At 37.1% G+C, this 15,375-nt stretch overlaps 1 protein-coding gene across 1 annotated transcript; it reads left to right on the forward strand.

Moving 5' to 3' along the window:
• The first annotated feature begins 414 nt into the window (after positions 1 to 414).
• On the forward strand, positions 415 to 11,306 carry LOC128510140 (protein-glutamine gamma-glutamyltransferase K-like). Its single transcript, XM_053482181.1, has 15 exons — positions 415 to 444; positions 3,390 to 3,455; positions 3,614 to 3,648; positions 3,741 to 3,947; positions 4,253 to 4,504; positions 4,605 to 4,723; positions 4,871 to 4,978; positions 5,591 to 5,768; positions 5,931 to 6,069; positions 6,669 to 6,861; positions 8,972 to 9,125; positions 9,219 to 9,503; positions 9,680 to 9,840; positions 10,271 to 10,407; positions 11,089 to 11,306. The coding sequence occupies exons 2-15, from the start codon at positions 3,391 to 3,393 to the stop codon at positions 11,231 to 11,233; spliced, it is 2,178 nt and encodes a 725-aa protein (XP_053338156.1). The 5' UTR covers positions 415 to 444; position 3,390; the 3' UTR covers positions 11,234 to 11,306.
• Positions 11,307 to 15,375: the final 4,069 nt, after the last annotated feature.

A 15,375-nucleotide genomic window follows, 5' to 3' on the forward strand; every position in this document is an offset into this window, starting at 1 on the left:
AGCTTAAAACTAAAGTGTATAATACTGATTGGTTACCACCCTAAGGCAGATTATTGCATATTGTATACTGTAATGGTAACAGGCAGAAAATATGAACAAACATATCAAAGTCAGGTGGACACTTTAAGCTGATTTACTTTAGTTACTTAAGTTAGGGGACCCATTAAGATTGTTAAATTTAATTATTATTTAATATTACTATTTTTTATTACTAAGTATATATAAAATATCTACAAAGCAAACAAATTATAATTTACATTTATTAAAGTTAGTGCACACAAAGGGTGTAACTTGAATACTTAACACTAGGGGGTCGAGATCTCCTCCCATGTAGTGAAGATGTATATAAAGAAGTGGCAGTGAGAACGAAAGCAATTGGTGAAAGATACTGTACACTGGGCCAACATACTCTGACATACCGTCTGACGAGAAAAATAGAGTCAGGTAAGAGATTATGAACTGATGGTTGAAAAAACATTATTAGGTGAAATTCTGGTATATAATGTTTATTATATAGGTATAGTTTATAGATCATACTTACTCAAAGTCTAATTTTATTTGTCACATACACAAACACACACAGTATGAAATGCAGTGAAATGCTTATATGACTGTTTGTGACCTTAAAAAAGAAAGATAAAATAGAGTAAGAAGAGGCAAATTGCACTATAAAAAGAATGTATAATATATAATATCTACAAATACACAGTTATAATAAAATAAAAATTTAAATATAAATATAAACATTTATAATGTAAAATGTACACAATGTATAAATGTATACATTATATGGAGAGAATTAATTTTTAATACAGTTAATTTTTTTTCTGGAGTGATTTAAAAGAGTTGGGTTTTCATCACAGTGACAATAGAAATGGACTATAATATCTAAAAGTAAAATCTGCAGTTGTACGAAATTATACAGAGCCTCTTAATAAACATGAAGCATTACCCAGGAGAGAAAAGAAGTTTTCTCAAGGTTTCTTCCTCATACCATCTCAGCAAGAATTTTTTTCACCATTGATTTTCTTTAGCACTTTGAATAGCTATTATTGTCTACGTTTAAATCCTTTGTAAACAATAAAACTCATGATGATTAATTTTTCTGCTGTACGTCCTAGTAATTCATTATTATTTTAACTTGACGTTTTGTTTTAAGTGTTGTGCCAAACCCTTTTCTGCCTACACCCCTTTTTGCGTCTTACTTGTATAACTTGTTTGGTAAAAAAAAAACCTGTAATTCGGTTATGTTTATAAATTACTTATAATGTCTCTTATCAGTTTAGGATTGCCAACATTTTGTCCAGGTCCCCCTTGCAGAGTGGTCCACTTTTTATATATATTATATATATATATATATACACTCAACAAAAATATAAACGCAACACCTTTGTTTCTGCTCCGATTTTTCATGAGATGGACTTAAAGATCTAAAATTCATTCCAGATACACAATATTACCATTTCTCCCAAACATTGTTCACAAATCAGTCTAAATGTGTAATAGTGAGCACTTCTGCTTTGCTGAGATAATCCATCCCACCTCACAGGTGTGCCACATCAAGATGCTGATCTGACATCATGAGTAGTGCACAGGTGTACCTTATACTGCCCACAATAAAAGACCACCCTGGAATGTGCAGTTTTGTCTCACAGCAAAATGCCACAGATGCCACAAGCATTGAGGGAGCGTGCAATTGGCATGCTGACAGCAGGAATGTCAACCAGATCTGTTGCTCGTGCATTGAATGTTCATTTCTCCACCATAAGCCGTCTCCAAAGGTGATTCAGAGAATATGGCAGTACATCCAACCGGCCTCACAACCGCAGACCACGTGTAACCACACCAGCCCAGGACCTCCACATCCAGCAGGTTCACCTCCAAGATCGTCTAAGACCAGCCACTCAGAGAGCTGCTAAAACAATTGGTATGCATAACCAAACTGTCAGAAACCGTCTCAGGGAAGCTTAACTGCATGCTTGTCATCCTCATCGGGGTCTTGCCCTGACTCCAGCTCGTCGCCGTAACAGACTTGAGTGGGCAAATGCTCACATTCGATGGCGTCTGGCACGTTGGAGAGGTGTTCTCTGAATCTCGGTTTACATTGTTCAGGGCAGATGGCAGACAGCGTGTGTGGCGTTGTGTGGGTGAGCGCTTTGCTGATGTCAATGTTGTGGATCGAGTGGCCCATGGTGGTGATGGGGTTATGGTATGGGCAGGCATCTGTTATGGACAGGTACATTTTATTGATGGCATTTTGAATGCACAGGGATACCGTGATGAGATCCTGAGGCCCATTGTTGTGCCATACATCCATGAACATCACCTCATGTTTAAGCAAGATAATGCACGGCCCGATGTTGCAAGGATCTGTACACAGTTCTTGGAAGCTGAAAATGTCCCAGTTCTTGCATGGCCAGCATACTCACCGGACATGTCACCCGTTGAGCATGTTTGGGATGTGCTTGACCGGCGTATACGACAGCATGTACCAGTTCCCACTAATATCCAACAACTTCGCACAGCCATTGAAGAGGAGTGGACCAACATTCCACAGGCCACAATTGACAATCTGATAAACTCTATGCGAAGAAGATGTGTTGCACTGACCGGTTCTGAGTCCCCAGACCCCCAATAAAGCAAAAAAAATGCACATTCCAGGGTGGCCTTTTATTGTGGGCAGTATAAGGTACACCTGTGCACTACTCATGATGTCAGATCAGCATCTTGATGTGGCACACCTGTGAGGTGGGATGGATTATCTCAGCAAAGCAGAAGTGCTCACTATTACACATTTGGACTGATTTGTGAACAATGTTTAAGACAAATGGTAATATTGTGTATCTGGAATGAATTTTAGATCTTTAAGTCCATCTCATGAAAAATCGGAGCAGAAACAAAGGTGTTGCGTTATATTTTTGTTGAGTGTGTATATATATATATATATATATATATATATATATATACATTATATTATTTTAAATAGCCTTGTATTACTTCAAAATCAGTAGTAGTTCAAATGGTAGTTTAGAGATGTAGGAGTGTGCAAAGGATCAGATGGTTCTGAGCTTTAGTACCAGGGCTACATTTACATTATGGCAGACACCCTTATCAGGGGTGACTTGCATTTTTATCTCTTTATACTGTACATCTGAGCAGTTGATTCACCCTTTGCTTAAGGGCTGAATAGATTCAATTTGGTGGTGGTAGGAGGCGTTTGGACCTGGGACTCACTAGTCCAATGCCTTAATTTCCTTGAATTTCTCGTAATGCCTTGATTTTATTCTGCTACACATTTTTATTTTAGGTCCTTATTGATAATCCCATGAGAAATTTACTTTGGCCTTTCCACCCAAACACTTGATTGTTTTATTTTATATTTCCCTTAGAATGTCTTTAGGAACCAGCAGTGTTAACCCCATGACTGGCCGCACTACTCTCCCACTTTCACATGGGTAAGAAACTTTATGCTTAATGCTTATTCATGATGATAATAAACTAATTCATGATGAAAATAAACTAATTAATAATGTGCAGTAAAATTCCTGTTTTTAATCTAAAAGTATGAGTTTTCTTCTAACCCATATCATTTACTTTGCCTCCCGGACACCAGGGGCAATGCCATTGTCTTTCCTCCTGGGAGTAACAGTAAGCTGCTAAGAACTCAGAGATAATTTGTATAATTGGTTTAGTTTTATTTAAATGTATTAAATAACTCACTCTCTTTATCTCACTTTCAGTCCCTGCCCCATCAGTTGGTCAGTTATCAGTGGGCTCTATAGACCTCCTCAAGTCCAAAACTGGCCAAAACCGCCGGGAGCATCACACGGACCGTTACCAAAGCAATAACCTTATCATCCGTCGAGGGCAGGGCTTTCAAATTAGGTTAGAGTTCTCACGAGGGTTTGACCCTAAATCTGACAAACTACACCTTCAACTTGATCTAGGTAAAGTACAGTATATTAGTCAACAGTCATGTCTATTTTGAAGTATCCCTTTATATGTTTAGGTTTAGGGGTAGTGGTGGCTAGAGGGTTTGAGCCCCACCACCGCTGTGTTGCCATTATGCCTGATTTCAATCCAGAGATGATATTGTGCAATCATGATTTTGTCAAGAAATAGTTCCATTGGCCAAACAAGTGTCTCTTTGGAAAGTTCACGCAGTGGCTTCCTCAGTCAGCATGACAATATTGTCTAATACATACAATATTACACTTTGATGATTACCATAATTTCTGTCTTTGTTTTACAGGCCCTAAGCCATCAATATCAAAAGGCACCTTAGTGACTGTTTCTCTGGTTGAGAAGTTGCGGAACAATTTCTGGGAGGCCAAAATTATCAACCAAAAGGGTAAAAGTATAAATCTTTGCGTCAACACCCCACCGACTGCTCCCATTGGTCGCTATAAGCTTAGTGTGATAACATGGACCCCAGAAGGGAGCACCACTTTTAGTTGCAAGTCTGAAAACGATATCTACTTGTTGTTTAACCCATGGTGTAAAGGTAAGTGTGAAGGACAAATGTATAATGTAAATTGTGAATTTGGTCTGAATGCCACAATTCCAGTGCTGCAACACTATTTCTTCCTGCCTGTCCATTTCAGATGACACAGTGTTTCTGGATAATGAAGAGCAGAGGATGGAGTATGTCCTAAATGAATATGGAACACTTTATTGTGGAACAAAGAATCAGATTGGTTCCAGGCCTTGGATCTTTGGACAGGTCTATGAACCTTGCTAGGTTTTACCTTTTTAAGCAGTGTTTATGTACAATGTTAATGTTATTGTCGTATTCCGCTGCAAAAAATATGTTTAAGTATATTCAAAGATCTCTCAATCTGTCTCAATCGGACTGTCGTCCTATGTGCAGTTTGCTGATGGGGTTCTCGCAGCATGTCTCTTCATATTGGAGAAGAGTCAAGCACTTGCTTCAGGTTGGGGAGATCCTGCTACTATTAGCAGACTTGTTTCAGCCATGGTGAGTGCCTTTTACAGCCACAAAAGTAAAACAGACAAATGAGCTAAAAATTAGGGCACCATTCATTGTCACACGAGAAGGAGTGCTGTTGTGCTGAACATCAGCACGACAGTGATGCAGCAAGTGTACTGAAAATATTGCAGCCATGATGATATACAACAGCATGATATTGAGTGTGATATTTTTTGTGCAATAGCTTTACAAACACCATTTATAAGCAAAATATTATCATTTGTTCCTTTATTTAAACAGTTATTTTGCTCTGCCCAAACTGTGACTTGCGGAGATGGTGACCGACCGATAGTAACTGAAAGTTAGTGTAATGGGGTGAAAATAGTTTTAAATTCTTAGTGGTACTATGTAGTCAAACGTTGAAAAAAATAAACCATGGAGTGCCCTTTTTCAGGGGTTGGGATTCAACCTTATGGTAGAAATCTTGTCTAACCTTAAATTTTAAATTTTTGCCATCAAATAAACGATCTATTATCTAGCTATTATGACCACTAGCTGTTGTATAAGCAATATTATTTAACTATTGCATACACACTTATATTTTCTAAATTATATTAGAAAAAAAATTTTTAACCAGTGCATCTGCTTTCTTGGTGCCAGGTTAACGCTCCTGATGATCAAGGTGTGTTGGTGGGGAATTGGTCAACAGTCTACGAGAATGGGACTGCTCCAACGCTGTGGCATGGCAGTGTGGAAATTCTCAGGCAGTACCACACAAGTGGAGGAAAACCTGTTAAATATGGCCAGTGCTGGGTGTTTGCAGGAGTCACCACCACAAGTGAGATCTTGTTCTTTTTTCTAAGTTGTTCTGTAGCATTAGTTACTAGATTCATTTAGCAGTTTTGTAGGAACTCTTACCTACGACCTCTTACTCTAATTTTTTATTTTTATTTTTACACTCGCCTTCTCTCTGTCCACTCTCTCTGCACCCCTATCCCAGTTCTCAGGTGTTTGGGGATTCCCACTCGCAGTGTCACAAACTTTGACTCTGCCCACGACACAGACGTTTCCATGACAATCGATGTGTATGTTGATGAGAAGATGAGGCCGATTAGGAACCTCAACAATGACTCAGTTTGGTACAAGCACACCATTCTCTTGTCCTACATTTCCTACAAGTGTATTTTAACTTGAAAGCAAAAAGAGATGAAGAAATTATATCTACATAATCTTGCAAGATTTTCTGTACTGTTTGTGGTGACATTTAAACCCTTTACATGATAAAATTTAGACATTTTTCAACTAAATCTGGTTCTGAAAACTATATTTTTTCTTGAACTGCAGTATGGATCTTTTTTCCATGTTTCTTAACATCAAGTAAAGTTCTAGCATTTTAATGCTTTCCCCAAAAGTGAAAAACTCAATTAAAATCTATATAAAATTCTGTCCTGGTCGAGAAGCTTGAATAAGCAGACTGACTGTTTTTACCCTATGGAAATTTTTGTTCAAAAATCTTATAGTTCCATAAAGCTGTCATGATGTAGTATTTTTTTAAATCCATTTTCCCAATTTCAGCCAAACCTCGGACTATCCATCATTTTTTTTTTATTTAGCCATGGTGACAGACATAAAGCAAGCTAGCTCTAGCTAGCACTCTGAGGTTGAACTGAAAAATGAACATAAAAGCCTGGCCAGTATGGGACTAGCTGTTTGTTTATCTCTAAGTCTCTATGTGCAGGAACTTTCATGTGTGGAACGAATGCTGGATGGCACGGCCTGACTTACCAGTTGGCATGGGTGGTTGGCAGGTGGTGGATGCAACCCCTCAAGAGACGAGTCAGGGTATGTTCCGCTGTGGCCCTACACCTGTGGCGGCTGTCCTTGATGGACTGGTTTATACCAGATTCGATACACACTTTGTCTTTCCCGAGGTAAGGGCATGTCTTTTATATTTTAATTTTAAATTGATTTTCATCAAGCTTTAGCTTGAAAAAAAAAAAACTACCAAGAACCATTTACTTAGTATGCATTAAAGAGAAGTGGTCAGTGGTACAGACTTTAAATTACTCATAATTATTGTCTTATTATCTAAAACATACCACACACTTAGGCCTTGTTCACACGTGCGTTAAGTTTTTGGATAAACGAACTTGCTCTGAACATTCTAGACGTTTATGTTGCGTTTGTAGTGCCGCTTGATTGACTTCTACACCGGCATTCAGCCTGCAGCCCAAATTGTAGTTTGTGTGTTAACCTGTGGGGGCAGTGTCTGGAACTGGATATGAAAGCCTGCCGCTAATGGGTTCGGATTAAAGGAAGTTTTTTTTGTGGTTTATGAAGAAATGCGAACATTTCCGCGTAATTTTTTCAACAATAATTTTTTTTTATTTTGCCGTTTTCCGCATTTCCCTATGTATAGCATGTAGGATCATGGGATATATCCGGTCCTCCGAAGCGTAAAATGAACGCGAAGAAAACTAACTAGAAGCGTTTTCCTTGCATTCGTTGGGTTTTGAACGGCAAGAAAAAGCTGCATGCAACGTTTTTTTAATGCCGTATAAATGCGCAGCCGGACAAACGCACGTCACCAAAGCCGGTGTGAACACTCTCATTGACTTCTTGGTGTAGAAAACACTCGCCGCTTGATCCGCGCTAACCGGACGCTATGAACGCAAGAAAAACGCTTGATTTTAACACCCGTGTGAACAAGGCCTTAAAGTGCCTTGGAACTCTTTTAGAAAAAATTATTTCCACATGAGTCAAAAACAATAACACCATTGCTGCTTACCGATATATTTAAATATCATTTATTATACAACATTTAGTTCTAACTAAGTACAGTGGAACCTCAGATTGTGAGTAGTGCGGTTTGCGAGTGTTCTGCAAGACGACAAAAAATTTTTAATAAGTTTTGACTTGAAAAATGAACAAGTCTTGGTTTACGAGTGCCGAGTATCATGTATTACGCATGCGCTTCTTGTTTTGATGCCGAGTGTCACGTGATTACAATTGAGCCAACAATTTTTCTCTCTCTTGCGTTGCAGAATTGTGGGTAATCGTCTCCCCTGCTACGAGCCAATGGTTCTTCTCTCTCGCGCACTATGGGATTATGGGTAATCGTCTTGGACGATCGGTCTCAATGCGCGTGCATCACTCATATATTCAACATCCGTGCGTGTACTGTTTATTATAACATTGTTACCCTGCGTGTGTGTGTCCGCACGTAAACCAAAAGCAAGGGTCATTACAGAGGTTACTTGTTAAAGAAGTTTCCCGACAAAGCAGTGTTTCTGTTAGTGTGTGTTTGTGAAAGTCATTCTAAACAGTAGCCCCACCCTTCTCTCTTATTTGAGCTACTTTGTAAGACAAGAGTTCTAAATGTCAATAATTTTTTTTTACTTTATATTTTGTATTAATTATTTTTATATTAATATTTTTGGGTCATAGAACGAATCATCAGAGTTTCCATTATTCCTTATGTGGGTAATTTACTTTGATATACGAGTGTTTTAATATACCAGCACGCTTCTGGAATGAATTATGCCCGCAATCTAAGTTTGTAACTGTAACGAACTTGTAATGCTGGGCTAAATCCTCGATCCCTCCCTAACTTCTAATCTAGGGGACTACTTGATGTGTGGGACATAGGATTGTACAAAAGCTTTTCATTTAAAGCTATTTGGGATTTAATCCCAGAATCCAAAATTTAATGCAGCTGATATTCTAAAGCAAAATCAGTACAAAATTTTCCACCACCTGCACAGTTTGTTTTTCTTAACTTTTGGCTACATATTATCGGAAAGGATTCCAAATTTTATTCACAGTCGCTAACGGTCAGTTAGCAGCTCCACCAATTGTAAATAGTTAGTTTCACCAGTTTCAGAAGGATATGTGTTGGCGTAGAAAAATAACTGGTTAAATAAGGAAACAGATAATAATCTGTTGATAATAAATAGTGTTTACTCAAGGTCATGCTGTTGTGCTATATATCATCACAACCCACACATCAAAATGACTGCATTTAGTGCGTTTGTACTGTAGGTGAACAGTGACAGGATCTACTGGCAAAAACAACCTGGTGGCAACTTCAGTCAGATAGGCATCGATAAGAATGTAGTGGGGCACTGCATTAGCACCAAGGCAGTTGGCTGTGACAAAAGAGAGGACATCACACACCTCTACAAATACCCAGAAGGTGAAAACACTCAATGCTTTCAATGTTTCCATCTGTGGGTTAATTTTGAAGTTAACTTTTTTTTGTCTCATCCTTCTGTTTTTTTATCATTAGGGTCTGAAAGAGTGCGAATTGCCCTTGAAACGGCTTCCCACTATGGCTCCAAGCCTAACGTCTACCCCTCTGCTGTGATCAATGATGTCACATTAGAGGTTTCCATTAAAGGGGAGGAGCCTTTCATAGGTCAAGATGCTTGTCTGGCCTTCACGGTGAAGAACAGCAGCTCTGAGAATCGCAGTGGCAGCTTGTTCTGCCATGTGGCAGTCATGTACTATACTGGAGTAATAAAGGGCAAGGTGAAGGAGGAGGAAATAGCGGTGAAGCTCAAACCTACCGAAGGTGGGAAACTGTTTAGGTTTGCTTGCTTTGCACTTTGCCTCTGTCTTTGTTACAGAAGCTGGCATTCTCAGCACTGCCACAACAGACCGATATGTTGTGTTCTTGGTCCGTAACTGTAATCTGTAACTATATCCTTTTTAAGCAAAGTCTCTCTCTCTCTCTTCATACTTTTATAGTCAAGACACTAGATTGGACCATTCCATATGCCAAATACAAGGACCTGCTTGTGGACCATGCAGCAATGCTGCTCACCATGACTGGACGAGTCCGTGAGACTCAACAGGTTTTGGCAACTCGGTTCAACTTCCACCTGCACTCGCCTGACATTACTATCATCGTAAGTTCTCAAGTGACTCCCATTTTGTGTTTACTAATTACAGACTTCTGAAATTCTAAACAGCATTTTGTATATATTGCTTGTGAGGCACAGTGATGCATACTTTAGGAGTATTACTGAGTGATTTTAACAGCACTTTATTATGACCCTAAACCAGCACAACTTATGTTTATCTTGTTATACATCCAACAGTGCCAAATTGGTCATGGTGGGGTTTAAACCTGGGACCTTCTGATAAGTAGTCCCAGGCCTTAACCAATGAGCTCCGCTGCCTTGCATTGGTTCAAACCAAAGAAATTTCTAACTTAATTTTGTTTTTTTCTTGTTTTCCAATGTGACACTATTTTAATTTGCATTTCAGATGTTTGAATTGACTTTGGTATTCCTGCTGATTTACAAGAGATGTTTTAATTGTGATTCTGATTTACAGCCTGTAGGAGACGCTGTGCTGGGGAAAGAGATGGCGGCTAATATCACCTTTAAGAATCCACTGCCATGTGTACTGAAGAATGTTAAGTTCCACATAGAGGGCTTGGGCTTGATGAAGGCAAAGGACGTTTGCTACGGGTAAGTACAGTAAAACCTTGGATTGCAAGTAACCTGTCTTTGACTGATGGCACTTAATTAGTAACCTAGTAACCTAGTGCAAGTATCTATCCAATGATTGAAACTTCAAAACACTTTTTATAAGTCACTCTGGCTAAGAGCGTCGGCCAAGTGACTAAATGTAAATGTAAACTTGGTCTGCGAGCGTTTTGCAAGTCGAGCAAAATGTTTAAATAAATTTTAAACTTATTAAACAAGCAAAGCCTTGAAATACGAGTGTTGTATGAGTAGTATCGTACAGCACGCATATTTTACTGTGTGTGTGTGTGAAAGTCATCCTACACAGTAGCCCACCTCCTCCTCCTGTGGTCTTAATCACTAAAGCAACTATTATTTTCAAAGGTAATGTGCAGGTTTTGGCTTGTGGAATAAATAATCTGAGTTTACATTATTTCTTATAGGGGAAATTTGCTTTTATATAGGAGTGTTTTGATATACAAGCATGCTTACGCGAATGAATTATGCTCGCAATCCAAGGTTTAACTTTATTTTTAATGGCCTGTTTCTTTTCTTCTGTTCTTTGACAGCTTTCTGACTGTCAAAGAAATAACAAAAGAATCATTTAAAATTATTCAGTTCATTTCCAAATGAAATTGCGAAGATATTCCTTTGACATTGATGCAATTTTTTCTTCCATTGCAGTGATGTGGCCAGTCTGACGACCGTCACCCTGAACGAGAAGTTCACTCCCACTTTAGCTGGTCCACAGAAGCTTCTAGCCTCTCTGGACTGCCAGCAGCTCACACACGTTTATGGTGTGGCCGAAATCCTCATCAAGGAGAAGTAAAAAGTTTAAAGAATGCATACTCGAATGCGAAAAAACCCCAAAAGAAAAGTAAAAATAAAAAAAGCTAATGCTATGCCAGAGGGGGGGGGGGGGGCAGATGGGGTATTACTGTATACTTGAAAAAGCTCAGATTTATATGGCTTACATTTCCTAAGGAATTATTAATGTGCTGGTGTGCTTTACTTATCATGCTACACCCTTCTTATCTGTTTGGCCACATAATAGAAAGTATCTATTAACAAAATCCTTTAATTGTTGAGTCTATAGTTTCATACTTACTGTATTTTCTTAGGTGTCATGTTTTTATTTACATTTAAAGCAATTGGCAGACATCCTTACAATATATGAACCACTTACCAAAATACCAAAAATAACATTCTTTTATTTTTGGTAAATATCTTTAGATTTAAATCTTATTGTTCCACATGTGTAATTCCATGTAAAAAACTAAAAGGTCCTTTTTTTTATCATACAGTCAATTACACAAATTTCATAATTCTAGAAATGTTTCATGCATTATTTTTCCCAACATTTGCTTTTCTCCTTCTTTTTATTAATGCATATAATAATAATAATAATAATAATAATAATAATAATGACTAAACATGATGAAATTACTTGCTTTTCCTAAGCTCAGGTTTTGTAACAACCAACTGCTATAAACTTAGTTTAAAGGGAACATAAATACTATATAATGCACTGCTGAATTTACTAAAAGCTCATGTCAAAGCTGGTGGGTAATCTTTCAAGGAAGTTCAAATTTAAATTAAAATTTTATTTGTCACATACACAGTCATACACAGTACGATATGCAGTGAAATGCTTGTACCACCGCCGGTGACCTTAAAAAGAAAATAAAAACTATATATAAGAAATAAATATTAATAAAAAGAAATTAAATACAAAAGAAAATAAATGAAACTAATAAAATAAACAAACTGTACAAATAAGGGCATAATAAAAATATTACAAAATATAGAAATATAAGAATATGGGGGGGGGAATATATATATAAAATTTTTAAAATGTTTTAAAATGGCATTAAAGTGGCAAATTTGGTGCACTGGTGAAGGATACTACTGTTTTATTATCATTTGTATTATTGTATTGCACATTATTAGCATTTTCACTTACAGTTGAGTTTTGAGACAATAACAGTAGTCCATGTGTAATGCTTTGAAAAAGTGCTATAAATGTAATTACCACTTTAATTTAGGTTAAAACATCATTTCTTTGGCTGACACATTTGATGCTTCACAGTACTCGATATTGTTATGTTGGAAGTTTTGACAAAACCTCAACAAGCAAAGATTTATTTCATGATTCTTAGAATGTTTTGGAAACCTAATCCATGTATCCTTTGGCGCAGCATCATGCGTCACCACTTTCACTTTTGGGCATGTAATGGGTTTGGCTTGCCATTTATTACTACTGTAAATTGCACAATAAACCTCCTAAGCAATGAAAGTATTTCTATTTTCCCCCCCAACTACTTCAGATTTCTAAACAGTGTAAAAGAGTGATCAGCCTGAAAGTCTCCAAACTCTAAACTGATATTTAAAAATTGATAAAAAAATATATATATAATTTTATATGCAAATTATTATTTTTTTGAGAAAATGTATTGATGAGCATGAAAATATATAATAACTGCATAAAGCATCTAACCCTGCATGAGACTGTGCAGCTTGAAAGTGGGCTTGGCAACTTTGTGAAGCATTAAACCAATATACACTCTACCCCAGAAAATTGCAGGATGATAAAACTAAGCCAGTGGGTGTAAGTCTGGGTGGGGGGGTGAGTCTTCCACACGATTTAGAATGAACCTAGAAATGTGGGACTGTTAAAGCTATTGTTAGTCACATTCCACAGCTGTAAAACTAGAGTGTGAAATCATGTGACTTGTGCCGTGTAAACACTGCAGTAGGTGCCAGATCCAAGAAGATCCCAAAAAAACATTTTGTTGTGATGTATGACTTTATTAAAAGTTAATGACAGAACCAAACAAAGAATACACAGAAACAAAGCATAAAAAGTTAAACAGAACTGAAAGCACCTACGAACAGAACATAAGAAAACCAAAAGCACTAAGAAGTCCTCAAGTCCAAAGACCTAAACACAAAATGTCCACATAGCGCCCTCCAGAGGAACGCACAGACAAATACGTTTTAATACCTGGGGCGATACCGAGAGCCAAAAGTAATCTTCAATTGAAATGAAATTTATAATTACTGATTACTGAATGCTGACTACTCATTACTATGTATAATAGAATGACCTCACCATCAGTGCCAATAGTATTACATCGTAATTTACATAGTAATTCTCACTAGGAAATGTATCCTAAAACTGTCTGTGGACAAGCCTTTTGTTGGCATGGGTGGAACATGTTGGTAATAATTTAGACAACAATCACAAGTCATCAGGCAAAGCTAAATGTAGGTGGTTTGGCTAAGCATGTGTTCCCTAATTGCACAGTAACTCTTACACAGAAACTGCCTCCGGGTTATAAAATGAGTTAATTAATAATTCTACGATTACTATTTTACATCGTAAAAAATATTACCTTACTGACACTTAAATAAATGCTAAATGATGAATTTGGCTTACACAAAAGATTCGGCTTGCTAAAGAGTCGGACAAGTCTTTGCATGATGTGACTGGAGCATGTTGGCAATGATACTCAGTGTTTTTTGTTTTTGTGGTTAATTTGAATCAAAGCCAAACAGGTGGATAAGTGGTGTGATGCTTAACATCACCAAATTTCACAAGAAACACCAGAGTTGTGATAGTTCCTTTATTTATATAATTTATGTATTACTTGTGTATTATTTAGTTATACCACTTATTTCTTATTTATTAGCCATGTAAATATGTGCTCAGCCTTAATGTTTCTCATGGCTACAAGCAGATATTAAAATAAGGTCTAAAAAATATCAATAATAAAATATAATAAACTCTGAAGTTTCTTCCCCAATATAATAAATGACATCAATAATTTTAAGATTATTTTATTGCAATTCACAAGAGTAAAATTAAATAATACAATACTGAGAAATGAGTTAAATTAATTGGATGCTTATACGACAAAATAAACATCTGAACAGAATGTGAATAAAAATGACACATGGAGCGGTCTTAGTAGCAAGTTCTGAAATGATTTTGGATTACTCATGTATACTGTTGTATACTTTGGTATAGTTTTTCTAGGGTTTTTTTTTTTGTAAAAAAACAACAACAAAAAATCACTCTGGATCATCTAAGTCAAATACTGTAATAAAAAACACACACGCTAATAGAGAAAATCTGAACAATAGATGAACATATTTAATGTTTTCATCCACTGAAATCTCTAATATGGAAATCGTTTAAGGACTTACAGTGATAACAATGTCAGGTGTTCGCAGGCGGAAGTTGTACTGGGTGGCCAAAACCTGCCTGGTCCACCAGTTGGTTCTTGTACCAATCATAAGGTGAGGACAACTTCAGTATCTGAACTATACTGTAGCAGGAGAGACAGAAAAACATGACATCCACACCAAGACATCTTGAAGTGACCCATCATATAAGACACTTTAGATGTTTTTTTTTCATCATTTAATTCCTTATTAATGTCTGTACAGTAAGTTAACTAGCTCTGAGTAGTCGTCCACCATCATGAGATTTTAAAATCACTGATATGTCGTCCTTCACTGTGCCCTTTTGGACCCTGTGGAGTACATGAGTGCCACCTGGCAGTGCAGGAAGATGCTGCGCATCTCAGAGCGCAGGCTCGTCCCCTTTCAGGGCAACATGTAACGTAATGTCTTTGGTAATAAAATAATTGTAACACCTGTGCTACCGCGGCCTCAGGGAAAGAGATCGGAATCTCGGAGGCAATAGACTGCAGATATACATATGACTAGAAAAACAGAAATTGCACTTTCACTCCACTCATATTACCATTAATTATCTGTAATTTTAAGACGCGATGACCACGTGAAATGCACTTGTTACAACTCGTGTTTCAATATATTCATAATGATCTCAACTACTTTGCTAAAGTGTTACATGCATTATATACAAATTTAAATTTAGCCAATTACGTCGAAAAGATTTACATAAAATATATTATTTTCACAATTAATACATTAATGAGTCTG

This window comes from Clarias gariepinus, chromosome 22 (genome assembly GCF_024256425.1).
Source record: "Clarias gariepinus isolate MV-2021 ecotype Netherlands chromosome 22, CGAR_prim_01v2, whole genome shotgun sequence".
Taxonomy (NCBI): Eukaryota; Metazoa; Chordata; class Actinopteri; order Siluriformes; family Clariidae; genus Clarias; species Clarias gariepinus.

Excerpts from the sequence above, each read along its gene's own strand:
- LOC128510140 (XM_053482181.1), top strand. The coding sequence starts at position 3,391 with ATGTCTTTAGGAACCAGCAGTGTTAACCCCATGACTGGCCGCACTACT. Across the intron at positions 4,724-4,870 it reads GGCCTTGGATCTTTGGACAG|TTTGCTGATGGGGTTCTCGC; the intron begins GTCTATGAACCT and ends TCCTATGTGCAG. Across the intron at positions 9,841-10,270 it reads CGCCTGACATTACTATCATC|CCTGTAGGAGACGCTGTGCT; the intron begins GTAAGTTCTCAA and ends TCTGATTTACAG.